Source organism: Corvus hawaiiensis, chromosome 9 (assembly GCF_020740725.1).
Source record: "Corvus hawaiiensis isolate bCorHaw1 chromosome 9, bCorHaw1.pri.cur, whole genome shotgun sequence".
Classification (NCBI taxonomy): Eukaryota; Metazoa; Chordata; class Aves; order Passeriformes; family Corvidae; genus Corvus; species Corvus hawaiiensis.
The window spans coordinates 28,486,975-28,511,497 of NC_063221.1; the positions used below are offsets into that span (position 1 = coordinate 28,486,975).

Here is a 24,523-nt window from a genome sequence, read left to right on the forward strand (position 1 = left end):
ACTGCCTGGGCCCCTGCACCTGGGTTTCCCTCGCCATCCACCCCAGTACTTGGCCCAGACACCTCCAGGGATGTGGGAAACCCCAAAATACCTAGTTAGAGGGCTGCCTGCAGGACAGATGCTCCTCTGTGATGGCCCTGCTTGTGCTGGCCATGTCGTGTCACTGGTCCCAGGGAGTTTTGTACTAAGCCAGGCTCAGTACTTAGGCTGCCCACAGCCTCCCCACATCCTGGCCCTGGTTGCTGCCAGATGAGTGAGGAGTGGGCAAAGGCTGGTGACTGCCTGCAACAACAGCCTGGGGGAACAACAGCCCAGATGTGAACCCCAGCCCAGATGTGTACAACAGCCCAGGTGGGAACTGCAGCCCAGCTCTGCCAGTGCCACAAGCTGAGGGATGCTTTGTGCCAAGGCCACTGCCCCAGTGCCTCCCTCTGTTCCCAAATCTCTTCTGGGGGCTTTGCCATGCCCACACTGTGCCCATGGCCACTGCCATCATCCCACCCAGCGAGAAACACGAGAGCCATTGCACAAGACCCAGCCAAAGCCTTTCCTATTCTGATCAGCACAGGCATGGGCTGCTCACCACGGGGCCTCGTTAGCTTAATGAATGAATTTCAAAGCTGGGCTTTCAGATGACATTTGGGCATACAGCTTTGGGCAAAAGACTTTTGGAGTGCCAGGCTAGTACACAGTCTCCGTGTCTCCAAAAATCCTCATCTTCTGGTTTCTGAGTGAAATAATAACCAAACCAGGAGACTCTCATAAAGGAAATCAGCAAAGACAACTACTTTTATATGTGCGCTTAAGTATTTAGGTCAGTATTTTTAGAATAAATAGCCGTGGGTTGGTTCCTATCTTTTCACTTTCATTTTTCACACTTCAGCTTCATTTTCCTGAATCTGGTTGTACTGAAGCAGCAATTGGGTTTTTCAAAGCACTCACACGTACCAGTGTGCTGACCTCACTGCCTCCTGCTTCTCTGTGGCTCCTCTGGCCTTTCCTTCTCCTCTGAGATATCACCACGGTTAGGGGCTGTATCTGTTCCCCTATGCCATAAAGATTTCCCCACGAGTTGGAGAGGGAAAGGAGGAAATGGGCTGCAGTGGGATCAGCTCTGCAAGGGGGTGAGGATCTTTGCTGCTCTGAACCGGGAAAGGGATGCCCGTGTGCATTGTCATGGCCCATGATGGATGTGTGTGGCTCCCTGCACGTCCCCAGTCCTGCTCCCAATGCCATCCAGTCCCTTCTCACTCCAAAGAGAGCCCTGGCCACGAGCTGGGCCACCCTGCAGCCTGCTATTAAAAGCAAACCATCTAGAAGAGTCCTTCGGAGTGAAAGCAGCTTTTAAAGGAAACATTGGCAGCCTCGTTTGGCTGCAACAGCGCCTGCTTTGCTAACGGCCTCCAAAATTAGAAGAGGCTCAGAAACTTAGGATGGATGTTACTGCAGCAGAGTGGGGAGGGGGCATGAGGGGGAGGCTCCAGCCTGCTCAGCCTCAGCTGTGCTTCCCCAGGAATCAGGATGCTGCTCCATAGCTCATTGATACAACCTTTTTTGCGGGGGAGAAGAAAAGATTGGCATGGGAAGAGAGCATGGGGCACAATGCCTGGCCGCCATGGAAATCCCGGGCATGCACGTGCTGTTGGAAGAAGCAGCGATCTCTGCTGTGCTAAACACGCTCCACGGGAGCGACAGAGATGTGCCAAAGCCTCTTCATGACTTAGCTCCTAATAAACACGCTGTGGATGGGAAACAAGCCCTTGGCTTCCCCCAGCGTGGGCGAGCAGCGAGCTCACCCCGGCGATGCTCCAGCCCTATAAGCTGGGGGGGCTGTGGGGCACGTCCCTGCTGGTCTCTGGAACTGGGTCTGGGCTCCTGCCTGCCCTGCATTGCCTCTGGGAGAGTTTTTCCCGAAGTAAAGCCTTCCTCCTCCCCAGCTCAACGGCCGCTTCACCTCCAAGAGTTATTCACAGATAAACTCCATAAATTTGGGGGACAGCCATTTTATCACTCCTGGCAGCTCTGTGCAATGCCTGCCACAAGGTGAAGCCGCGGGAGCTGGGAAGGGATGGAAAAACCAGCTCCCAGGAGAGCTGGAGCAGCAGGGCACCTGGCCAGGACCAGCTCTGCTCTGGGACAGCTGGGGCCATGGCTGGCCGGATCCTGCCCCGGCTCTCACTGCCCACCTGGGGTTTCTGAGGCTTTGTTAGACACAGGGAGGCTCGAGAGCAGAAAACCTCCTCCTCCTCCTGCCTGCCTTGCCTCCATGGATGATTTATTTCGACACGCGACTCCATCCTGTTTTGCTGCATCACTCCAGGCGCTTTATTGCCTCTGGCCTGGACTGGCGACATCTCTGCACCCATCCCTGGCTTGCTGGGAGCAGAAAGGAGCCCTCAAGCCCCTGCCGCCAGGGCTCATCAGGATATCGAAATGCTCCCAAGTTTTGGTGGTTAGTTGGCCTTTCCTGACCTCCCAGAGCAGCTTCCCTTCTCCTGGCCCCTTCCTTGAACTGTTGGTCCATCACAGCCCGGCAGCTTCCACCCGGGGCTGTTTAGGGTGCCCATTGCTGGGAAGAATGCCTGTGCTTGTCAATTCACTGGGAATATTCTGCTGGAACATCACCTGTAAAAATAAACACATTTTTAAAATTTCCATCCTTGATTTTGCCCTGCACTTACAAAGGTGCGGGGTCTATTCAGTAGCTCTAATGGCTCCATGAGCCTCCGAAGTGATGTGGCCTTTATCCATAGTGGGTGTGTGGGCAGTGTGTGCTCTTGCAGATGAGCACCACTGCCATCCCGTCTGGACACAGACCTGTACAGGCTGATTCCTGCCCGGGACACTGCACCCCAGCCTGCTGCAGGATTGCCCTCCCGCCAGGCACCATTGCTGGCAGTTTGGATTTCGAATTTTAATTTTGACTGAGCTATAGGTTCTTTTATCTTCATGTTGCTGCCAGCCTGGTATTCCCTTTTCCCATGGGAAAACCAAAACTCCAGGGCATGATGACTGCTGGAGATGCTAATGGGGAGGATGGGAGAGGGGTTTCCAGCCAACTGGGGCACCACACACTCCCTGCACCCCTCCAAAACTAACCCTTCCATTTCACAGCCTCCCTGGAGCACAGCGCAGCCATTGAGAGGGGCTGGATTTGGTGTCTAAAATTCCCTGTCTTCTAATAAGGCTTTTTTCCCCTCTAAACCTGTGAGCAGGAAGAACCCCCTCCTCATCTGGGCGAGATTTCCACACCTCAGTGGCGGTGGCGAGCACTCTGCATGGCTCGCATTCAAATGAACTCGGCGCAGGCAGGCGGCCAGCGGTACCGGGGGGCTGCCACCCACCCCCTCTCCCACCCAGCCCCACGGCCGCGGAGCCGCTGATGTTTTTGGGAAGGAGTCATTCGCCTGCCGTGGGGTTGGGGTTTCTGGGTCTGGCGGGCGCTGCGGCGTTGGGGTTTCCTGTTTACCCGCGCAGCTGTGCCGGCGGTTGGAGGCAGCTCGGTGCCGGAGGGAGCTCGGCGTCGGCCGAAACATCACCAGTGCCAAAACATCGCCGGTGCCTGAAGTGGCTCCGGAGTCCAAGGCCTGCGTGCAGAACCCCAACCAGCAAAAGGCTTTTCATGAAAGCGGCGGCGGCAGCAGCAGCAGCAGCAGCGATCCGCTGGTAGATGCTGCATGCGCATAATTAATTAAATTGCATAATTAATAATACTGCATTATTAATAAAGGCCTGGGGGGCGTCCCCACCATAACCAGGGGGCGAGTGCCACCCTGGCCCGGCAGCCCGGGACGCGGAGGCGAAGCCCTGCGCTGGCAGCACCCGAACCCCCGCGGCCACGGGCGCGGGCACGCGTGGGTGCGATGCCTTCCCGCTCCTCCCCTCCCCCACGCCAGCAGGAAGGCGGGCAGCAGGGTGGGCAGCGGGGCCGGACCCCGGTCCCTCTCCCGGCCCGTGTCCCTCCCCCCTCGGCCCGTGTCCCCCCCGGGGGCCGCGCGGCGCCGCGCGGGCGGGGCGGGGCGCGGAAGGGGCTTCTTGAAACCGCCGCGCGCTGATTGGTGGAGCCTCGCTCCGCCCCGCCCCCTCCTCCTCGCAGCCCCCCCTTCCCTCCGGCCCTCCCCGCTCCGTGGGGGCCCTGAGGGTACCGGAGGGCGCCGTTCCCCCGCCGTGTCCGCCCCCGGCCGCGGGGACGGGCGGGGACGGTCGGGGCGGGTCGCGGTGCGGGGCCGGGGCGGCCGCGGCCGAGGGGGGGCGGGGGGGGAACAGGCGGGGGCCGCGCGCCGCCGCTCAGAGCAACGGCGCCCCCTGGCGGTGCCGGCACAGCGCGGACCCGCGGGGTCCTGTGTCCGTGTGTCCCCCCGTGCCCCGTGTCCGTGTGTCCCCCCCCCGTGCCCTGTGTCCGTGTGTCCCCCGGGGGTGTCCGTGTGTCCCCCGGGGGTGTCTGTGTCCGTGTGTCCCCCCGTGCCCCGTGTCCGTGTGTCCCCCGGGGGTGTCTGTGTCCGTGTGTCCCCCCGTGCCCTGTGTCCGTGTGTCCCCCAGGGGTGTCCGTGTGTCCCCCCGTGCCCTGTGTCCGTGTGTCCCCCGGGGGTGTCCGTGTGTCCCCCCGTGCCCTGTGTCCGTGTGTCCCCCCGTGTCCTGTGTCCGTGTGTCCCCCGGGGGTGTCTGTGTCCGTGTGTCCTCACGTGTCCTATGTCCGTGTGTCCCCCCGGGGTGTCTGTCTTCCCCCGTGGTGCTGTGTCCGTGTGGTCCCCGGGGGGTTCCTGTCCCTGTGTACCCTCGGGATCCTGTGTCCGTGTGTCCACGGATGTCCTGTGCCCCCCCGGTGGGTGCCCCTGTCCCTGTGTACCCCCAGTGTCCTAGCCCCATGTGCCCACGGGTGTCCTGTGTCTGTGTAACCCCTCCAGATATCCAAGTGTTCGTGGACTGCCCTGGGATGGCCCTGTCCTCATGTACCCCCCGAGTGCTCCTGTCCCCGTGGATTCCCCGGTACTCTCTGCTCTTGTGGACCCCTGGAGCTATTCCTGTCCCCATGGACCCCCCCCCCTTGCAGTCCCTGCCCACATGGCCCACCAGCACCTCCCAAACCTTCTCCAGAAAGTTCTGCTTCCCAGTGGGCTTTTCCTGCTGCCCTGCAAGCACCAGGGAACCCCCTGGTGCTCCCCATCCCCATCAGGGCTGGGCTCTGCCTGGGTGCCCCATGTCACACTCTGTCCCATTCAAACAACCCCTCATTGCTCTGGGCTTTGGTGTCTCAATTAAACCCAAATGAAATCCCACAGCCTGGCTCAGCCTCATGGCACACAGCCTCCCTCGTCCTCTCCCTGGCCCGGTGGGCAAGCCAGCCTTGAAATTAAGTAAATACCAATGGAAGAGTTGAAAAATAGGTTACCTTGTAATTGATTTTTTTTTTTTGCCTGCAGCTAAAGAAAAAGTAGCCTTCCTGCTGTCTTGTGCAGTGTGTTTGAGAGCATACTGGGGTGTGTACTAGCTGAAGGGGTGGCATGACAGCTCCTTGGCCCAGCCTTTCCCACTGCCTCTCTTCTGAGATTGGTTTTTTTTTGTCCCTTTCCCCAGCCTTTAAACTCCAGGCGCTGCCAGGGAAATCTAAAGCTTTGATAGCTTGGAGGAGCCAAGAACAGGACTCCTGGCAGAGTGACGGGGCCCTGATCATGTGCCAGGAGCTGTGGGAGAGCCCTTCTCTTAGGGAGACCCAGGCTCGTGGGGTGCCAGTTTATCCCCCTGTCCTACCACCCTATGGCACCCTATGGCACTGCCTCTGTGCCAGCCAGAGCTGCTGCAGCTGCTGTGGGTAGCAGAGGGTGGGAGGTGGTGCAGGGCAGAGCACCCCAATGCTGGTCTCCAAGCAGTTGGAGGGCTCCTCCTCCCTGGAGTCCTTTGTACCCTCAGCCCAGGCTCTGCTCCTTGGTGGTGCAGAGCTCCTGATGCAGCAAGACACGAGAGTTTGATTTATGAAGTGCATTAGTATCACTTTTTCTCTTCTTTTCCATAACGAGCCATTTGTATGGCTCTGTCTGTGTGCTGCCTCCCTTCTTCCCATCAGCACACAGGTTTGGGGAGCCTTTTCCAGGGTGAAGAGACCTTCAGCTCACCCACCCCTGCTACATTCTGGGAGCCTGGGGTCCCTGCACATTCTGTCTCAGGGGCTATGACTCCAGAGGCTGTGAGTGCTGATTATTGGGGCTTGTGGGTGATGACTGCAGCCCATGGCTGGGAGTGGGATCCCTGCTAGGGCAGTTTGGGACACCCTGAAAGCCTGTCCAAGCCCCTGGTGGTGTGGTCTCCCTCAGCAGTACAGGAGGGCTGGGGTCTCAGTCTCCACTAACGCTGTCCCTAGTGTGGGTCCCACTCCTGGCCTCGCAGGGTGCTGGGATTAGCTGTGGCTGCACCAGCACCGGGCTGGTGCTCGCCAGCATCCCCTTAAAATCCGAGAAAACCTACATTTCAGCCGAGATCTACCTCACGCCGCAGCCCCTTTCACCCACTGCCAAGCCCCTGAGCAATTCATCCTCCCTACTACTCCAAGAAGCGATAAAACCAACAGGTCACTTTTTTCCCCCCTGCTCAGCAGTAATTAATGGTTTAATTAACACTCACGACATCCAATTCCCATTGCTTTGCATGAGCAGCCTCCACTGCCGGGTCCTCGCTGCGAACTCTCGGGTGAGTGGGGGTGGAAAGGGTTAGCCGGGAGCTGGTGGGAGCCGCCGGCTGGAGGCCGCCCATCTGGCCCGGATTTCTTCCGAAGCTGGAAAGTTCTCCTCCTCCCGAGCAGCAGCGGCAGATCCAACACGTTCCACAGCCTGCTCTGCTTCTGCACGGGCTTGTTTACCATGCGGCGGCCGAGGCAGAACCCGGGCACCATCAGCACTCACAGCCCTCGTTACTTACCCCGAACGATTTTCCAGTATTTTAACACCAATCCCTGAGAAATTTTAGCTGTCCCAAGGAGAATAGCTGCTTGTAACCGGTTGCTAATTACAAGTATGAATGTCAATTAATTCATTTAGCTAATTATCCACTCTCTGAGCATCACGCACCAAAGAACTGTAAAAGACGGGCATATGGTGATGGATCAGAAGGAAGGAACTGGTGCCGGCGTGCGCTCGCTGGGCGGCCGGGGCGAAGGGATGCAGGCAGCCTGAGAGCTCGGGAATTACAACATTATGCTAATTGGGCCTGGAAAACATCAACCCTCTCCTTGCAACTTTTGTTTGGAGGCTCGAGCGTGGGTCAAGCATCTGAAGTGTTTCTAATTGTGCTGTTCCCTTTGACTCCGAGGAGTGGGAAGAATCGTTTTCCCTGCATGGAACAAACCTTTTGATCCTAATCTCTGGCTGCAGAAACAAACAGTCCTAAGGAGGGAGGGAGAGATCCCTGAAGAGCTTCCTGGCCAGGGGCCTCCGTGCTAAAGGTGGGGAGATGTTCTGGAGGACGCTTGCTGCCATCTGGTTTGCAGGGCACCTGGTCTGCTGCAAGCGGGTAGAAAACCATTGTGGTGAGAAATACCCTATTTGCTGTCCCAAAAGACAATGCTTTAAAGGAAATGTTGTTTTCTGAAATGGTGGAATTTAATCGTATCTGGGTGTGCAAAGCCACCTTCAAGGCATGGAAGGGGTTGTGCAGGGCAAAAGGGCTGCTCCATTCCTGCTCTCGGAATGAAGAATTGCACATTTTATCCAAGTAGCTGAGCAGTGAATGCTCAGTGGGGTTAAAGTCCTCAGGCAACAATCTTCTTCCAGAGAGAATCTCCATCAGCATAATCGGATCAATCACCTGGTGCTGTGCAGCGCTGCTTCCTCCATCCCCCAAAGGCTCCAAACCCCCTCAGGGCGGCATCACCCTGAGGTGGGCCCCACCTCCATCCCTACCCGGCCCAGCCCTTGCAGAGGTATCCAGGTGTCCCACCTCCCCTGTGCCTGGGTCTAGGGTTTTGATGAACATTTTCCACGTCCAGCCTAAATTTAGGTGGCTGAGGCAGAGACTTTTGCCCTGTTCCAGTGCTTTGTTATTCTTATTTACAAAAAAAAAAAAGAAAAAAAAAAAGTGGGGCTTTGTTGAAATTGCTTGATTATTTCTCTGCTGGCTTTCCAGTGGCAATACTTGTGCTGCCGGTGCCTGCCAAGAGCTTTGATCAAACTCTTGTAGGTTGATTACCAAGATTCACTTGTAAAAGTGTGTAAATCAAATACAAAGAGAACAACATCTCCACTAAACCCATTAGTCATTAATGCAGTGACAGGGCAATTTGCATTTTATTTCCTTGTTAAGGAAAAAAAAAAGGGGGGGTTTGTGATAAGCCCTGTCAGAGGTACTTCAAAGGCAGCAGGGCCAGGGAGCAGCTGTGTGGATTGGATTTGCTTTGGAGAAGTTTGCCGAGGCTTTTCCGGACAGTGAGCTTGGTGTCAGCACCTGCGGCTCTGGGGAAAATACTGATATTTTTAGGCAAGTTTAACTGAGTGCCCCTTGCTGAGGTGATGGGGGGAGAAGAGGATGATGAGTGGGCTGGGGAGGAGACCTCGTCCCAGGAGCTGCTCCCTGGGGAGGGATGAAGGAAGCAGCAGCACCCCGCTCCGCAGAGCTGCTGGCAGCGCGCCGGTGCCTCCCGCCGCTCTCCCTGGCTCTGCAGCCAGCCCGACGCATTCCCTCCTGCATCCAGAGCCAACCTCCAGAGCGCCGGCCATTTTCCAGGCGAGCGCAGATCTGCCAAGCGCTACCTTAAGAAAAGTTCTGCATGGCCATATTTAAGGAAGCGGGAGGGGGTGTGCGCTGGCCCCGTCCCAGGGCTCCGCGCCAGCCTGGCCTCGACGCCCGCGCCCGCAGGTGTCCGGACGCTTCTCCTCCGAGCCAGCCGTCGCCTCAACACCTCCCGCAAATGCTCAGCTTCTTCTGGCTGAGGTGAGGGCTGGGGGGAGCTGGGGACCATGGGGACAAGGCGGGGAACCCCAGGGCTGGGTGAGCGGGAGCTGCTGTGGAGACTTCCACTCCCGGCGGTGGAGCGGCGGCTTGTCCTGGCTTGCATCTGCGCTGGGCGGCTCTTCCAGGGAGAAGGTGAGGGGTGAAAGCTTCTTGTGCCCCCCTGCTTACCCGGGTGATGCTTTCTTGCCCTTGGGGTTTGCATCGAGCTGTGCTGCTGCTCCATCGTGGTTTTCATGGGAACGTGGCACCCTCCGGCTGCAGCGGGGACAGCGGGCAAGAGCTGGGAACATCAAACCCCCCCCAGGTCTTCCTGGGTGTGACAGGAGGAGTACTAGAGGGCTTTGGCTTGAATCAGCTTCTTCTCACTTAAAAGCAGGGGCAGATATTTGGGAAGCGTGGGCACAGGGCTGCTGGCAATGATGGCAGCACGGCGAGGGCAGAGGGATGTGCTGGGGCTGGCTGGGGCAGGGTGGGTGGCTGGGTGGGTGGCACAATGCCATGGGGATCTCCACCCTCCAATGAGGCGGTCTTGGCCATGGTGACTACCATGATGTAGACCAGCACACCACCATGGTGTTCACCTGGGTGTTTTCCAGTGGTCTCAACCATGGTGACCCCCATTGTGGAGACCACACAGGTAAGACCACCAGGGTGTAGACCTTTGGTCTCCACTGTGGTGGTTTCCAGCTTGGTGGGCTCGACTGTGGTGGTCTAAAACACGGTTGTATTGATGTTGTGGCAGTCTCCTCCCTGGGAACGCTGTGGGTGGCCGGGCGAAGGTGCCTCTCTGTCCCCAAGCATGTGAATTTTGGGCCTGGCAGTGTTTACAGCTGTACTGGCGTGACATGTGGCATTGTTCTCCCCCTGCACCGGAGCCAGACCTTTGTCCCCTGGGACACTCCCTTGGGAACTTTGCCCCTGTGCTGGCAAATCAGCACCAGCCTTCCCAGGAGCCTCACAGGAGGTGTAGAGAGCGCTTGGGCAGGGGTATGGAGGGGGCTGCGGGCAGGGCCAGGGCTGGGGATGCTTCACCCTGTGGTGGAGAGGGAGGTGAGGGTGCTGGAGGTGTCCCCGCTGCGCTCACCTTGAGTGAAGCTTTCCCATGGGTGATGGTTGGAAAACCATCATCCCGTTGTAAGAGGAGTCATCGCTCTTGCCTTTGACCCTCGGTTTGCACTTTCCTGGCCCTATGCCTTGCTTTGCACCATGAACTCTAAGGAAACAAGATGTGTGGTCCCAGAAATACCACTTGCAGTTTGTCCTGCCCTTTCTTCTGGGCTGGCCACCCTCTGTGCTGCAGGGAGCTGCTGTGTTTCCTCACCGTGCTGTGACCTGGCCCTTCAGTCCCTTTTGTCCCAGTGGGGCCACATCCTGAGCAGCAGCTCTCATCCTGGGGACCCTGCTCCATCCCCATGGGCATGCGGTGATGGGGCTGAGCTGTGCTGGACATCTCCAGTACCGCTGGCACCGGGGCTTTGCCACTGCTGGCAGTGGGAGTGGCGGGCCGGGTCTCGGGGGATGGACAGCCCTCACTGCCCTGTCGAGATGGCAGAATTTCCCAAAGTAGGTCAGGTTAATTCTTTAACGCGTGCAGATTTGCTTGTTACCATGGATATTGCTCAATTATACACCAATAATCCCCCATGAGAACTTCATTGTCGCCGCTTTCCTCCCCAGCGTCTCCCCCCTTTTTTTCTTTATATACTTCCAGGGAGGGGTAAAGTTATGTCGAGGAGCTGGGGTGGGGGTAGGAGGCAGAGCCAGGTGGGGGAAAATGGGGATTAGGTGTTTGGGAGGTGGGAGTGGGGTGGTGAGAGAGCTCTGAGAGCAGGTGGGGGTGGCTCAAGGTGCAAGGCTGCCCTGCTCTGCCCAGAGCCCCTCCAAAGCCCAGCACTTGGGACCCCCACCTCAGTTTCACCCTTGTCCCTCCCTCTCATCCACTGTCTTGGGGGTGGCTAAAGCAAACACCCTGCTTTCAGTGGGCCCAAGGATTGGGAGGAACAACTGTTCTCCTGCATCTCTGCCCAGCATCATCCTAGGGAGCTGCAGGACCCACGAGGGTTTGCAATGGATGTTCATCCCCTGGTGATTTCTGAAGAGGCCAGCACCGAATTTCACAGCAGAAACCTTCCCTGGAGCTTGTGGATGTTCCAGTGCTGCAGGACACCCTTCTGCCAGGGTATAGGAGAGTTGTGGGGTGCCGTCGGGTCCCTCTCCCCAGTACTTGCAGAGTTGTTGGTGTGTCTTCCCCTCTGTGTCTTTGCTGGTTTGCTCTGTGGGCTTCCTACGCCTCCAGAAGCACAGGAAGTGAGCGTGGCAGGAGGCAAGGAAAACATTCTTCTGGAAGGGTTTTTTTTCTAATGCAAACTTTCTTTTTTTTTTTTTTTGGGTAGAAGTGGGTCATTCGAGGGGTGACAGAGTAAGAGCATCATTGCCTGGGTACTGCATCCCGTTGCCATGGTGACCCAAGGGCTGCATCAATCAACAGCTTTAAAAATGTGACAGTTGAGTGAGGCTGAAGATTTTAATGAGGACAGACACTTGCTCACTTAGTTTCGATAACAAATACTCCATAAATACCCACTGGCTGAATGGTTCCGGGTCTCTGGAGCGCTGCCGGGGCGCTCCCCTTCCCCAGGGTGGGAGCGTGGACTGGGGCTGCCTGGGAAATAGCAGGAGGATGATGCAAAGCAGACAGCTCTGGGTATTTTACCCCCTCCTGCTAACGCAGCCCAGGGGACAAGGTGACACGATTGCCGAGCCAGCAGCAGGTTTGGGTTTCCAAGGAATGTCCCTCTGGTGCTGTAGGCTGGGGCTATGGGGTGTAACAGGACCACCCCCAGCCACCGCCTCATGTCTGCAATTGGGCAGCAAACCCATCTTGTAAAACAGGAGAGTAACTCTTGCACTGGGCTCTTGCAAGGGCGAGTGAGCCATCAGGAAGCTCCCAAACCTCAATAACAAGGCTAGAGAGGTCATGGGGCTAGGGAAAAAGTCATGGGGCTGGGGAAAGCAAAACCCGGTGCTGCCGGGGCAGGGGTGGGAGGCTGCGAGAGGCTCCATGGTGCCGTTTGTGTGTGTGTAGGAGACCTGAGCGCCCTTGTTTTGTACCGACCTCATTGGGTACACTCCGTGTGACACCCCAGCTCCTGGTGGTGCAGGAAGCAAATCTACAGCTTCCACTCTTTTAGCCCCTTGCCAAAATCAGTCAACCCCCTGCCTCGGTAAAAGAGCAGCTGCCTCCAGCAGGTAGAGGGATGTGTGCTGGGAAGCTGGGGGTGTGCCAAGGGCCTGGCAGTGTTGTGTTTAAAAGCAAACTGTAAATACAAAGCCTGTTCCACTTGTTTTTGCTGCAGCTCCCACTCTGCCTTTCCTTGCAATGCCACCACAATGTCCAGCTGGGACACAGTCACCATGCTCGTGGCCCAGGAGCCTGCAGGCACCCAAGGGCACACGATGCCCTTGGGGAATGCCAGGGCTTCACAGGCAGAGGGGCTGGAGCAGGGCACAGTGGCGTTGCTGGCATTGGGTGCTTCCCATTCGCTGCCCTCAGTACCATCCGTGGCAGCCTCAGCCCTGCCTGCTGCCAAAAATATGCTCCCGGCTGTCTTGTGACTGCAGCGGTGTCACTGCTCCGGCCAGGGGAGCTTCAAGGCACAGTCCTGTCACATGTAGCAACACAGGAAGCACTGACAAAGCATCATCGACCAAGGGGTTGGCCACGGCCCTGCAAGCTGTGCTTGGTCCAGCACCCCAAAATAGCTGGGCCTCTTTCATCAGGGCTGGTGAGCGTGGGACCTGACTCCCATGGAATGGCAGGCACCTGCCCTGGTCTGCCCTTCTCTGTTTCAGCTCTGACAGCCCCCTGATAGGTGCTGGCGAGGGGTCAGTGCTGTGGGGAGAGACGTCAGCATGGGATGTGGGGACAGGGTGTGACAACCCGCCACACACACTGCCTTGTCCCTGCCGGGAAACAGCCACTCCCGTCTCTGCCAGTCCTGCCGTAACCAGAGCCACTCTTCTCCTTTCCAGGTGTCTCTTAAAAATGGTCAAGGGGAATATTATAGTCCCTGAAGAGATCTTGAGCTTCTGTTGCAATGGCCTCCAGGTACCCCTCGTGCTGTGCAACTAACCCGTGGCTCCCTGTTGTGCCGGCGGCTACTAACCCAGGCTGTGCTGGGGAAATGCCACCCTGTGCCAGGAGCTGCTCCCAGCCCTGCACCGGACCTGGCTGCCTCCTCTTCCAACGTGTTCCCTCCCCATCAGCATCCCCAGCCTCCTGCTGGCTACCGCAGGGCCAGGGCTCTTCCCAGGACTAGCAGCTTCTTCCCTAAAACTCAGAACTGTCAAACGCCGGGAAAATGACCGGCAGGATCTCGGGGCAGGCTGTCTGCTCACTCTGCAGCAGGCGGCTTTGGAGCTCTTTGCATTGCTGGCTCATACCCCAGAGCCTGCCGGCTTCCCAAAATAGCTCTGTGGTACTCATGTAGGCGCCTCTGCATGCTGGGAAGCAGCCCAGGAGGTTCATGGAGGGGTTTGGAGGCTGCTGGAGGGGCTCTGGTGGCTGGGGCTTGGTCTCACTGCAGGATGGGAGCCCTTTGCCATCGGCTTGGCTCGGTGCTCGCCGCCGTCTCTGCTGAGGGGAGGTTTGTGCCGTTCCCAGGATGTCGTGTACCAGTAGCTATGGAAACAGAGGTTAGACCCACTGGAGAAAAATGCTATTCTGAGAGGCAGTGAGCTCAGGGTAATCGGGAAAGCATCATTTTCAGCATAAACCCATCTTTAAAAGAATCTGGGCAAAGCAAAGGGCAGAGAAGCTGCTGGAGTGGGACTCTCGCAACAAGTGCTGTGAGCGGGAGCTGCAGCGGGAGCAGAAAGCGGAAGGAAGGGCTGTGACAAAGCCCAGACAGCTCCTCGTGTCTCCTCAGTTACTCACCAGGCTAACTGAGTTCACCCCTTGTGTAACACGACTCACTTGACATCTCTCATCAGCTGTTTTCCCTGCCAGCACTGCCTCAGCCTCCTCTCTCTCCCACCCTGCTTCCCACCGGGGTGCCAGGGGAGCCGCTCTGTGCCCTGCAGAGGGACCAGCCAGCAAGGAACATATTTTACTGCCCGAACAACCCCAAACTGAGGATGCTTCTCCTCTGCTTCTTGTACCACATAGCTTCCAGTGCTTCCTTTGGCAAAGGGGGGGTGTTGGTGGAAGGTGTGGAGCACTCTCCGGCCCCAGGAGAGCAAACCCACCCTGTGCTGCAGCACCCTAAAAATGAAGCTGTCAGGGAGAAAAATTTCTTCCCAGAGGAGGGATTGACTTTGGGAGGAGTTTTGTGTGGTGTTTGGGAGGGGGCAGTGGGGTTGGGTGATAAATGGCCTGGAAACCTGGAGTAATCCCTTATGGAGCATTTTTTAGAGGGATTTTTCCCCATTTGGCTGCGGGCACCTTGTCTTTGGCAAGGGCTTTGACGGTGCCCGGGGGTGTGCAGGGCTGGGGTTCTCCCGGCTCTGTGTGAGGAGTGTCTTCACGGGTCACTGTTCCCTCAGGGGATTTGCTTCCCATTTGGGTAAAACAGAGCTTTTGTGCCCCACAGAGCTCGACCTCTCCACCACGTGCCCAGGAGCCAGGGGAGCGGGAGGAGGCGCCGGGGGCCATGGCGAGCCCCTCGCCTGCCCGCAACCCCACCGAGGTGCAGATGAGCCAGCTGGTGCTGCCCTGCCACACCAACCACCGCGGCGAGCTCAGCACCGGGCAGCTGCTCAAGTGGATCGACACGGCCGCCTGCCTCTCTGGTAAGCCATCCTCTCCCTCTGGAGCCGTCCTCCTGCTGGGCTGCCGGAGAAGGCACCAGGCAGGATCCACAGGATCCAACTCATCGGCAGCATCCCTGGCAGTCCAGCACAGTGCCTCGGAGTGACGCCAGCTGGGGACCCACGTAATGCCATTTTGCTGAGTAATTAGAGAGCAAACAGGAGCAGGACAAGAAGGGGAGGAGATGTGCACTGCAGCATGCATGCTGGCTTGGGGACAGATCAAAATCCATGCCTGCTTTGTCTATAATGCTGCCCTTTTCCTTGCCTGGTGTGCAGGGGAGGCCAGGCTGGTGGCATCCCTGACATCCCGGCAGCAGCCGGAGTGGGCTGAGCTCCTCCACTCAGCAGGAAACAATGGAGCTCACCAGCTCAGCCAAGCACGGGCAGGTTATGACAGGGAAACGGGTGCAATTCTGCAGTTGGATGAGGTTCCCAGAGCAGTTTTGCAGTCTGAGGTTCCTGGAGTCCCAAGGGAAAGTCTCACCGGCAGAGCAGCTTTGAGATATTTGCTGTGTACGGGGAGATGGAATCAGCTGCCGGTGCATCCCGACAGCTGCAAACTCACGGAGGAAAGGCAAACACCAGCACACCCTCCAAACCTTCAAACATCTGCAAACCCGCGCTGCTGGGAGAGGAGAAGCCCCAAATCCCGCTCTTGTCCCCAGAAATGGGCACGAGCAGATAAAAGGATGCTGCCTGGGTGTCACCAGCCTGGGGCAGAGGAGCCCTCGTGCCCCTCGCACCCTCAGCACGCTGGTGCAGGTTGCTGATGCAGTTTGTTTTTCCTTTCCAGCCGAGAGACACGCCGGCTGCCCGTGCGTCACGGCTTCCATGGATGATATCTATTTTGAGCATACCATTAGGTAAATACTCCGCGCCCCGCGGGGCATGCGCAGGGAAACGCAGGGGTTTTTCCCATCTGCCGGCTGCAACGTGGACAGGGGCTGGAGCTGGAACAGGGAGCAGCGTGCCTGGGAGAGAAGGAGGTGCGGTGGCAGTGCCAGGCTCGCAGGGCAGCCAGGGACCGAGGCTCCATCTCCGCCGCAGGGCTGCGGACGGACTGTCTGCTCTGATTTATCCTCTGTCTGGTCGCCTGGGGAGCTCCTGCTGCGTTGGCTTCCCGGTATTTCCCTCAACGCCAGCTCCTCCCCGGCTTAGTTCAGGAAACAGCTCTGATTTAGTGCTCTGGAAAACTCAAATCTTGCAAATCGTGCCTCTGTAGTGGCCATGTGGGTGGCTGAGGCGTGGTGGGGCTCTCCCACCCGGTGGGTGCTGGGGGAGCTGGGACCTCCCGGCTTTGTGAGATGCATCAGGCTGGGCATTGCTTGGCCAAAATCCCACCCCAGGCTGGTCCTGGCATCCCCTGGTGCTGCCCCACAGAGGTCCCCCTCTGATTCATGCAGCTCTTGAGATGTGTCTGGGAACAACATTTCTCCCTCCTGACCTGAGGGTGTGACCAGAGGGGACAAAAACCCTCCCAGGGCTCTGCCCTCGTCATCCACAGGCTCCCAGTATTGAGACCATTCCCACCCAGCATTCCTGAAGTAGTGTCCTTTTGTACTCCCAGTAAGCCCGGTACTGCCACCCGCCTTTACTCATCTCTCAGAGCCCCCACACCCTCTGTGCAGGGGCTGCCTGTCTGTTCCCACATGGGTACCATTCCAGGGGGCTCCCTGGGGGTTTGCCATGCCATATAAGATCCTTGCAGTATAGGATCCATGCTGCCCAGCAGCTCCTGCCTTGCCGTATAGGATCCATGCAGTACAGGATCCATACTGCCCAGCCACTCCCTGCTGTGCAGGTCTGCCTGCTGGGGCAGGCACCAGTGTGGGTACCCAGGGCTGGCATTGGGGTCCCTGGCTGTCAGCTGATTTGTTTGGCACTGGGAAGCCTGACTCACTCTTGGGTTTCACTGTCATTCCCAGGAAATGCTGAACTCACACTTTTGCCCTCTCACATGAGGTGCCCATCACCCTGGGGCTCAGCTCCATGACAAATCCACAGTGTGGGGATGTGGTGCAGCCCTGGTGCCAACTCCCACTGGCAGAGGTGGGATTGATACCCTGCTCCTGGGGCAGCTTTGCCTGGGACGCCTTTTCCCCTGGGTTTTGGAGCAGAAGAGACCCAAGCCCCACTCCACAGCATTACATCAAGCCGTGCAAAGCATTTGTCCCTCCTCAGGGGTGAGCTGGGCACTGCTCCAAGGGGGCAGGGAATCTGTGCTGCTCCTGGCTCAGATCCCACTTGCTGTAGTCCAGCTTAATGCTCCGAGCAAGAGGCCTGGCAAGGATTTCCCGCAGAGCTGTTGGAAGGTGAAGTTTTGTGTTGGATCTCCTCGCCCAGCTGTTTGTGCTTTCTGCTGCCCTTGCACTGCGGGGGAGAGGCAGGGAGGAGCTTTAGGTGCTTGAGGGCACAGAGGAGACCCCAAAATTATCACTGGCTTAAAACTCACTGGCTGGGCAGCAGGTTCTCCCCACCCCTCTGCCCTGCCATGTGGAAGTGCAGCCTCTGGGGAGGATCACACGTACCCTTGAGTGAGGTTTCATGTGGCATTTATGGCACTGGCTTCTACTGTTAGATAAGGACAGAGAAGATAAAGTATTTTTGGGGCTATGTATAGACATGTGGGGCTGCCAGCCTGCCTGCCTGGCCCATTGCCCTTGCATGCCCCTCGCTGCAAACCCATGCAGAGCATCCATCTGGCTGCTTCCATCGCCTCTAACCCTCTCCCCACATTTGCTTTCTCTTTTTGCTCCAGCCAGCCGTCTGTAAGCCCCGCTGGGCAGCGGGACGGGAGGAGCGGTGTCGGGTACGGACGTGTTTGGCCCTAGAGCAGCCAGCCTAGCGCAGCGCTGCCGTGAGTTGGGAGCCTTAACCCCACTGACGTGGCATGGCATGTGAACAGGGGCTGCTCACGTAACCCTGCTAACGTTCTGGCATGCCACCGGCCCGAGGTCAGTGCTGGGGGACAGCCAGAGGCACCAGCTCATGCCACTCCTGCTCCAGCCAGAGCCAACGTGCAGAGGGTGTCATTTACAGAGCTCATTTGAAGCCTGAAGTCATGCGTGAGGGCACGAGGAAAAATCTGGTGTCAGAGCACACGCTGACTCTCCCTCGCTTCTGGTTTTGGGAAGTGGTGGTTACAGGGTTTATTTTTCCACTGAGTTTTCTAGCACTGGCCTCCTTTAGGGAATGAGGAGTATTCCTGATTTAATAATGTATTTGGTAAAGACTGCTCTTGGTGTCACAAAAGAGTTTAATTTGTTCATTCCATGGGTACCAGTCTGGAGTAGCTCAGGCTGCAGGGCCAAAGTTGTCTCTGTGTGTTTACTCTGAAGGCACAGGGAGAGCAGCATTTTGCTGCCAGCAGATGTTTCATTTAAGAGATGGTGCAAAATGCCCCTGGCTGGACCCTGCCTCCTGCCATCTCCCAGTATCCCAAGGTATCCACTGCTTGTGGGGAGGCCCCGTGGCTGGTCCAGTTGTGCAGAACAGTGGATGCAAGGCTGGAGGAGCCGTTTGCTCTGGCAGGAGCGTGCATGCCCACATGGGCAGGGGGTGCCAAGCAAGCCTCAGGCACCTCTGCACCCCTCGGGTGTCCTGGCAGCACCCCAGACCCGGGGACCCACTTGCACGCAGCTGCTCAGGGGTGACATCTCACTGCTCTCACGTCTTGGGGTGGCTGTCCCCATGTCCTGCTGGCCATCTGGCATGTCCCACAGTCCCAGGAAGCCTTGCCACAGCGGGCAGTGAGCTGTAATGCCGTGGCACGTCAGTGGGAGCCGCTCGGTGGCTGTTGTCCCCGAAAAACCCCACAGACTTTCTCCTCTTCCTGTTTTTCAGCGTCGGGCAAGTTGTCAACATCAAAGCCAAAGTGAACCGAGCCTTTAACTCCAGCATGGAGGTTGGTGTGTGCCCCTGCCCCTGTCCCCCTTGCTGTGTGCCCATCCCCACCAGCCATGTGGCCAAATCCCCTAATCCTCCTGCAGTTCCCAGCTTTGATCCCATGTGTTCATCCTTTTTGGCTGGCTCTGGTCAGGGGTGCTTGGTGGGATATGGGTCCCTGGGGAGCAGAGCTGACTCTCAGGGGTGTGTGCCCTCTCCCAGGTGGGCATCCAGGTGAGCTACGAAGACCTGTGCAGCGGGAAGCACTGGAGCATCTGCAAGGCGTACGCCACCTTCGTGGCACAGGGCCCCTTGGGCAGCAAGGTGAGCAGTGGCTGGTGGATGGGGGGGACTCTGTTGCCCCCTGCACAGAGGCAGGAAGGAAATGGTCTCTGTGGGACTGGGCTGGGCTCAGTTTTCCATCACAGCAACTGCTGTTCCTTCATGGGTCAGTGATCCTGTGTCCCGTGTTTGTGCGATGCACGGTGGGTGGCTCTTGGCCCTGCTCTGGGCATGGAGGGCACCTGCTGGCTGCTGCTGGTCCCCCACTGGGACTGCACCCTGCCCGTCCCTTTGCAGGTGAGGCTGAAGCCGCTGACCCCGCAGACGGAGGAGGAGAAGATCGAGTACAGCATCGCTGCTGAGCGCCGCCGCATGCGCCTGGTCCACAAGGACACCCTCAAGGACCTCCTCACCCGCAGCCCCCAGGAAACCGGTACTGTGTCCCGCAGCTTCCAAAATAGCCCTGACACCCACTGGTGACATCCCACTTCCTCAGCAGGATGCTGGTGGTGATCACTTCATGGAGGTTTGGGAATGCCCTGGCCATGGAGGGGTAGGGATCAGCCCCACCATTCCAAACTCCCAGGCTGGGAGGTTTGTGGGGGGTTGCTGCAGTGGGAGGGCAGCTGTGGGAGAGGGACAAGGGCTGGTGGGGTGCTGGGAGCAGGGGTCCCACTGTCCATCCGACACTCTGAACCCTGCTTTCCCCCTGCGGCAGAGCTGGAGACGCGGGACGGCAGTGGGGCAGTGCCAGCGGAAAAGACGCGGGTGGAGAGCGTGGAGCTGGTGCTGCCTCCTCACGCCAACCACCAGGGCAACACCTTCGGTGGGCAGATCATGGCCTGGATGGAGAACGTGGCCACCATCGCAGCCAGGTGACCCAACAGGGATTCACAGTCAGGAGATGACTTGCCTGGAGGGAACACATCTGGCTGGGTCTGGCCACAGCTGGGTTGTAGGGACCCTGCAAAGGGATGGTCACCAGCATGTCACCCTTGGGTGACACTGCACAGGGAGTACCAGGGGTGTGTGGTGCTGGGGGACGCCAGGGAAGGGTTCACACTCACTGCAGTTGGCTCATTGTTCCTTCTCATGGCTGGCTTTGGCCATTGAAATCCAGGGGTGATATTTTTTTGGGGTCTCCTCGGCCCTGGCTGGGTCCGGAAGGGTGCATGGGGCTGCCAGGGCGTGGGGCCATGGCCGGGGGGGTAACACCTGTGCCCACAGCCGGCTGTGCCACGCCTACCCCACGCTGAGGGCCATCGAGATGTTCCACTTTCGGGGACCGTCGCAAGTGGGAGACCGCCTGGTGCTCAAAGCCATCGTCAACAACGCCTTCAAAAACAGGTGGGTGCCGGTTGCAGGGGTCCCCTTCCCACCCTCCGCATGGCCCTCCACTCCCTCATCCCTTCTCTCCGGCAGCATGGAGGTGGGGGTCAGCGCCGAGGCCTACGGCCAGGAGATGTCCGTCAGCCGCAGGCACATCAACAGCGCCTTCATGACCTTCGTGGTGCTGGACCAGGAGGGTCATCCCCGCACGCTGCCCATGGTGGCACCCGAGCCAGGGGTAAGGATGAGCTGGGCTGGCTTCTCCCCACCGTGGTAGCACGAGACCCCCGGGAATCCCGCTCGGCCCTGGAGGGCTCTTGGATTTGCAGCAAAACAAATGCAGTTTTATGATGATGGAAATGAAATTGCTCAATAGCAAGTGAATTGAATTGATTGCTCGGTATCACTAATAAAATAAACCACTTGCCTGTGCAGAGATGGAGATGTATTAGCCATGCAAGGCTTAACAGAGTATTGCTTGCAAATTCCAGCTCGTCTTTTCTGTAATTTAGGGGAAGGAATGTTGAGGTTGTTTTTACCTTTCAAAGCATCCTAATCCATAATTTGCTGGGATCCAAATACTTAGGGAAGTCTGTCACGGGAGCACAGCAGCAAAGCCAACACTCATGTGTCTCAGCTTCTCCTGGGCTGATCCTTGCCCAGCTGCCTGATTTTTTTGGTGCCTTAAAACTAGGACCTCCCACTGTGATGGAGATCATCTCATGGCCAGAGTCGGGCTCCCTGAAACCTCCTCATGCCCGCTTTAAAACACCACACTAGCACTTTCTTCAAAATAAGCTGCTTTATTTTTGGCTGTTATTTCCCCAGGAGGGGACATTTGCAGGTGCTAGGGAACGCAAGTTGTGTTTCAGGGGCTGTTTGCAGCTTGGCAGCCGCAACAAAGGTTTTCCCTAATGTGCCAGTGCCCATCACTTGATCAGAGCATGGGCAATGCTGAAATAACTCACAGTTAATCACTGACCGTCACTGCAGTGTGACCAGGGTGGCAGCTGGCAAGCAAGGGGGCTTCACCTTCCAGCCCTTCCCTGCTGAATGTTTTTCCCACTCCCAAAAAGATGTGATTTTTTTTTCATCCTCCTTTTCCTATTAACTTAATTGCCTTTTCCCATTTATCAGGACGGAGAAAGGAGGTACAGAGAAGCCAGCGCTAGGAAAAAAATTCGGCTGGACCGGTGAGCAGCAGAGCTGAGTTGGATGTGGGGATGGAGGAAGGAGGAGAGGGGGGCTCAGGGCTGAGGTGCAGGGACAGTCTAGGGGTGGTTTGTGTCCCCTCATAAGGGAAACTGTTCCTTTGCTGCAGAAAATACGTTGTCTCCTGCAAACAGACCGAGGTACCACTCTCCGTGCCCTGGGACCAAAGCAACAAGGTAGGATGTGGGAGCTGGTGCCTCCTGCTCCCTCTCCTGCTCCCCCTCCTGCTCCTGACGTGCTGCCCCCACCCCAGGTTTATCTGAGCTACAACAACGTCTCTGCACTGAAGCTGCTCGTGGCCAAAGTGAACTGGGCACTCGCCAGAGAGAAGGAAAAGGTACTAAACCCTGTCCCTTCTCCCTTGCCCCAAAAGTGTGGGCAATCCCGGTGGGAACGAGTCCCAGCCGTGCCCTGTGCTCCCCGAGGTGCGGATGTACACGCTGGAGGAGGACAAGTTCCTGTCCTTCCGCATCGAGATGTCCGTCTGCATCACGGCCAGCCGAGCCTTCTCCCTGCTGTCCAACCTGCGGCGCCGGCACGAGTGGGACAGCCACTACGTGTGAGTGCTGCAGGCTGCCCCCAAAATCACACCCCCGACTTCAAGGCTTGTGGTTGAGCATCCCTTGGGGCTTTCCTGGGAGCCACTGTGTTGCCTTGCTTGCTCTTAGAGACCCTGCACTGTGTCCCTGTCCTGGCTCCATCTGGGCTGATGGCTGCACTTTGCTGAAGAAAATACTTATTTTGGGTCCCCCCAAATATCTTGGGTCTGGCGGTGGGCCGTAAATGTGCAAGGCCCAGATTCAGGGGGCACGACAGGGTTTCTGTGACCAGTCTCCTTCCCTCACAGGAGTGCTGAGCTTGTCCAGAAGGTCGATGATGATGACATGATCTACCACGTGGTGAGCCAGAAGCTCAGGCACGAGAACAAACCGCAGGACTTCGTGATCCTGGCGTCCCGGCGGAAGCCCTGCAGCAAGGGGTGAGTGTCCAGCCCGACCCCTGCTCCCTGCCATCCAAGCTGGGCCACCTCACCGGGCTCTGTCCTCCCCAGGGACCCCTACGTGGTGGCCTTTCGGTCAGTGACGCTGCCCACCCACCCCGCCAGAGCCGAATTCACGCGCGGGGAGACGCTCTGCTCCGGGTTCTGCATTTGGCCAGAGTCAGAGGAGATGAGCAAGGTGGGACGCTGTGGCTGTGCTCCCACAGCCCATGGGGGAGGCCCCCCCCTCCTGTGCCCCTGCTGACCTTGTCCTGTGCCTTGCAGGTGGCTTATTACAACCAGGCTATGCCAGGGTACCTCAACTACGTCACCACCAACGTGGCGGGACTGTCCTCTGACATCTGCTCCACCTTCGAAGCCTGTGAGAAGTTCCTGCTGAAGAACAAGGAGGACCTGATCTCACGGCTGCAGGACTTCTAGAGCCATGCTGACCCCCTGCTGATAGATGGACAGACAGATGAGGGGACACTTCTGTGGTGGAAGGGGACGTGGGATGATGGCACCCAGACCCTGCCTCCCTGGGGGCTTTGGTCGCAGGGGCTGGGGTGGAGGGGCATTACTGTACCACCTCATCCCTTGCACTGATGTGTCATATCTTTTCTTCCTTCTTTTTTTATTTTATTTAGAAATTTTATAAGCTGATGTACGGGACTGGGTTTTCTAGTTCACTTAACGCTACTTGAATCTTTATATGATCCAAAGTCTTCCCAAAACAGATTCTTTTTTTTAACTGGTTCCTTTTGAGGCACCAAAGGGAAAGAGTGGGCAGTGATACAGGGAGGGTGCTGTACCCTCCCTGGTGTAGGGATGGCTGCTGGAACATCCCACTCTCCCCAGGACTGCTCCTTTTCCTAGGCAGGGCTGCAAACTGCTCCTGCTCCTCCTGGGCTGAAATCCCACCCCATGGGACCGTGGAAGGAGCAACAGTAAAAGTGCATTGAAAGGAAAAACATCCATATGTGCTCTGGGTGAGTGTCTGCTCCAGGGACTTGCTGTGTGTTGAGCTTGGAGCAGGGATCCTGCACCCATGGCACACCTGGGGCTCAGGTGGATGTGGGGTTCTTTGAGGCAGGATTCTGCTGCAGGAAAGGGGTGGTGCTCCCTGCAAGTGGCTTTTGGGGACTGCCTTGAGGTATTGCTGCCATATCTGGGGCAGCCCTCCTCATCCCGCTCTGGTGGGTGCACCAACACCTTGAGATGTAAACCCCAAACTGCCTCAGAGGTGCTGGAAAAGGAGAAGACAAGAGCCAAACCTTGTTCCCCTAAGTCTGGGATGCTCTGGGAAAGCCACCAGAATGAAGCAGGTGTGACAGTGGAAGTGCTGCTCATTAGCCACAGCCCAGGGGACATCTGCCCTCAGAGCATCTGTGGAGAGCCCCCTCCCAGGCCTTCCTGGGTCACACAGCCAGAGGTTTTCTGATGGCATTGAGGTTTCTGGAAGGCTTGCTGCCTGCTGGAAAATGAATGAGCCCTGGAAGCCCTCAGGCACACAGAGCTTCGGGCACAGCAGGTGCCAGCTGTGCCCTTGCCTCTGCCTGCAGAGCCCTGCGCTTAATCCCAAGGATAAGCAAATGATGGTGATGCTGTGCGTGGGGTGCAGTGAGGCCATGGGGCACCAGAAATGAGCACAAGGTCTTTTCCAGATGTTTTGTCCCTCTGCAGCACCCCATCCCTTTGCTACCCAAATTCCCCACTCAGTTTATAAGCAGAAGGAGCTCCTGCCCCTCTCCTGTGGGCACTAGCCAGTGGCTCCCACACTTGGGCTGGCTGTGGCCATAAACCCCTAATCTCTGCTGTACCTCCCATCATAAACATCTCAGCTCAACGCCTGGCACGGCTGTGCCCCGACCTCCCAAAGATAAAGCCATCTCAGGCTGAACATAGTACAAAACATTCAATTTTTATTGAGCCCTCTTATCTCCCAAAACTCAGAGCAATCCTGCCTTTTTATCACCAGGACGAGCGCCATCCTTTCTACTTACTGTTAGGAATTGCTGCTGCTTGATTAAGTGGAGGGGATGATGTATTTGCCTGAACATTAAACTTTAACTGACCTCTCCTTCTCCT

General features: G+C 57.5%; 1 protein-coding gene and 1 long non-coding RNA gene across 7 annotated transcripts; one reads left to right on the forward strand and one right to left on the reverse strand.

Moving 5' to 3' along the window:
- Positions 1 to 762: 762 nt before the first annotated feature.
- On the reverse strand, positions 763 to 7,476 carry LOC125330474. 4 transcript variants are annotated; one of them, XR_007205554.1, is made up of 3 exons: positions 6,616 to 7,455; positions 3,470 to 3,673; positions 763 to 2,625 (listed from the first exon to the last, which is right to left on the reverse strand). It is a non-coding gene; the product is annotated as an uncharacterized LOC125330474 (long non-coding RNA). The 4 variants fall into 4 exon arrangements; XR_007205557.1 differs by lacking the exon at positions 6,616 to 7,455 and adding an exon at positions 4,146 to 4,186 and having other exon boundaries at positions 3,470 to 3,587; XR_007205555.1 differs by lacking the exon at positions 6,616 to 7,455 and adding an exon at positions 4,146 to 4,168.
- An 890-nt stretch (positions 7,477 to 8,366) lies between these two features.
- ACOT11 (acyl-CoA thioesterase 11) lies at positions 8,367 to 24,515 on the forward strand. Of its 3 annotated transcripts, XM_048312204.1 has the most exons (19): positions 8,841 to 8,916; positions 10,966 to 11,116; positions 12,970 to 13,045; positions 14,529 to 14,727; positions 15,542 to 15,611; positions 17,507 to 17,557; positions 18,592 to 18,652; positions 18,856 to 18,957; positions 19,213 to 19,348; positions 19,634 to 19,790; positions 20,143 to 20,262; positions 20,338 to 20,482; positions 21,382 to 21,437; positions 21,566 to 21,632; positions 21,710 to 21,793; positions 21,882 to 22,015; positions 22,304 to 22,435; positions 22,508 to 22,634; positions 22,721 to 24,515. In XM_048312204.1, exons 3-19 carry the CDS (start codon positions 12,983 to 12,985, stop codon positions 22,874 to 22,876), a joined length of 1,860 nt encoding a protein of 619 aa, XP_048168161.1. In that variant the 5' UTR covers positions 8,841 to 8,916; positions 10,966 to 11,116; positions 12,970 to 12,982; the 3' UTR covers positions 22,877 to 24,515. The 3 variants fall into 3 exon arrangements, with proteins under 3 accessions (XP_048168159.1, XP_048168160.1, XP_048168161.1); XM_048312202.1 differs by lacking the exon at positions 10,966 to 11,116 and having other exon boundaries at positions 8,367 to 8,916; XM_048312203.1 differs by lacking the exons at positions 10,966 to 11,116; positions 17,507 to 17,557 and having other exon boundaries at positions 8,371 to 8,916.
- The last annotated feature ends 8 nt before the right edge of the window (positions 24,516 to 24,523 follow it).

Excerpts from the sequence above, each read along its gene's own strand:
- ACOT11 (XM_048312202.1), top strand. The coding sequence starts at position 8,753 with ATGGCCATATTTAAGGAAGCGGGAGGGGGTGTGCGCTGGCCCCGTCCC. Across the intron at positions 19,349-19,633 it reads CCGCAGCCCCCAGGAAACCG|AGCTGGAGACGCGGGACGGC; the intron begins GTACTGTGTCCC and ends CCCCTGCGGCAG. Across the intron at positions 21,633-21,709 it reads CCTGGGACCAAAGCAACAAG|GTTTATCTGAGCTACAACAA; the intron begins GTAGGATGTGGG and ends CCCCCACCCCAG.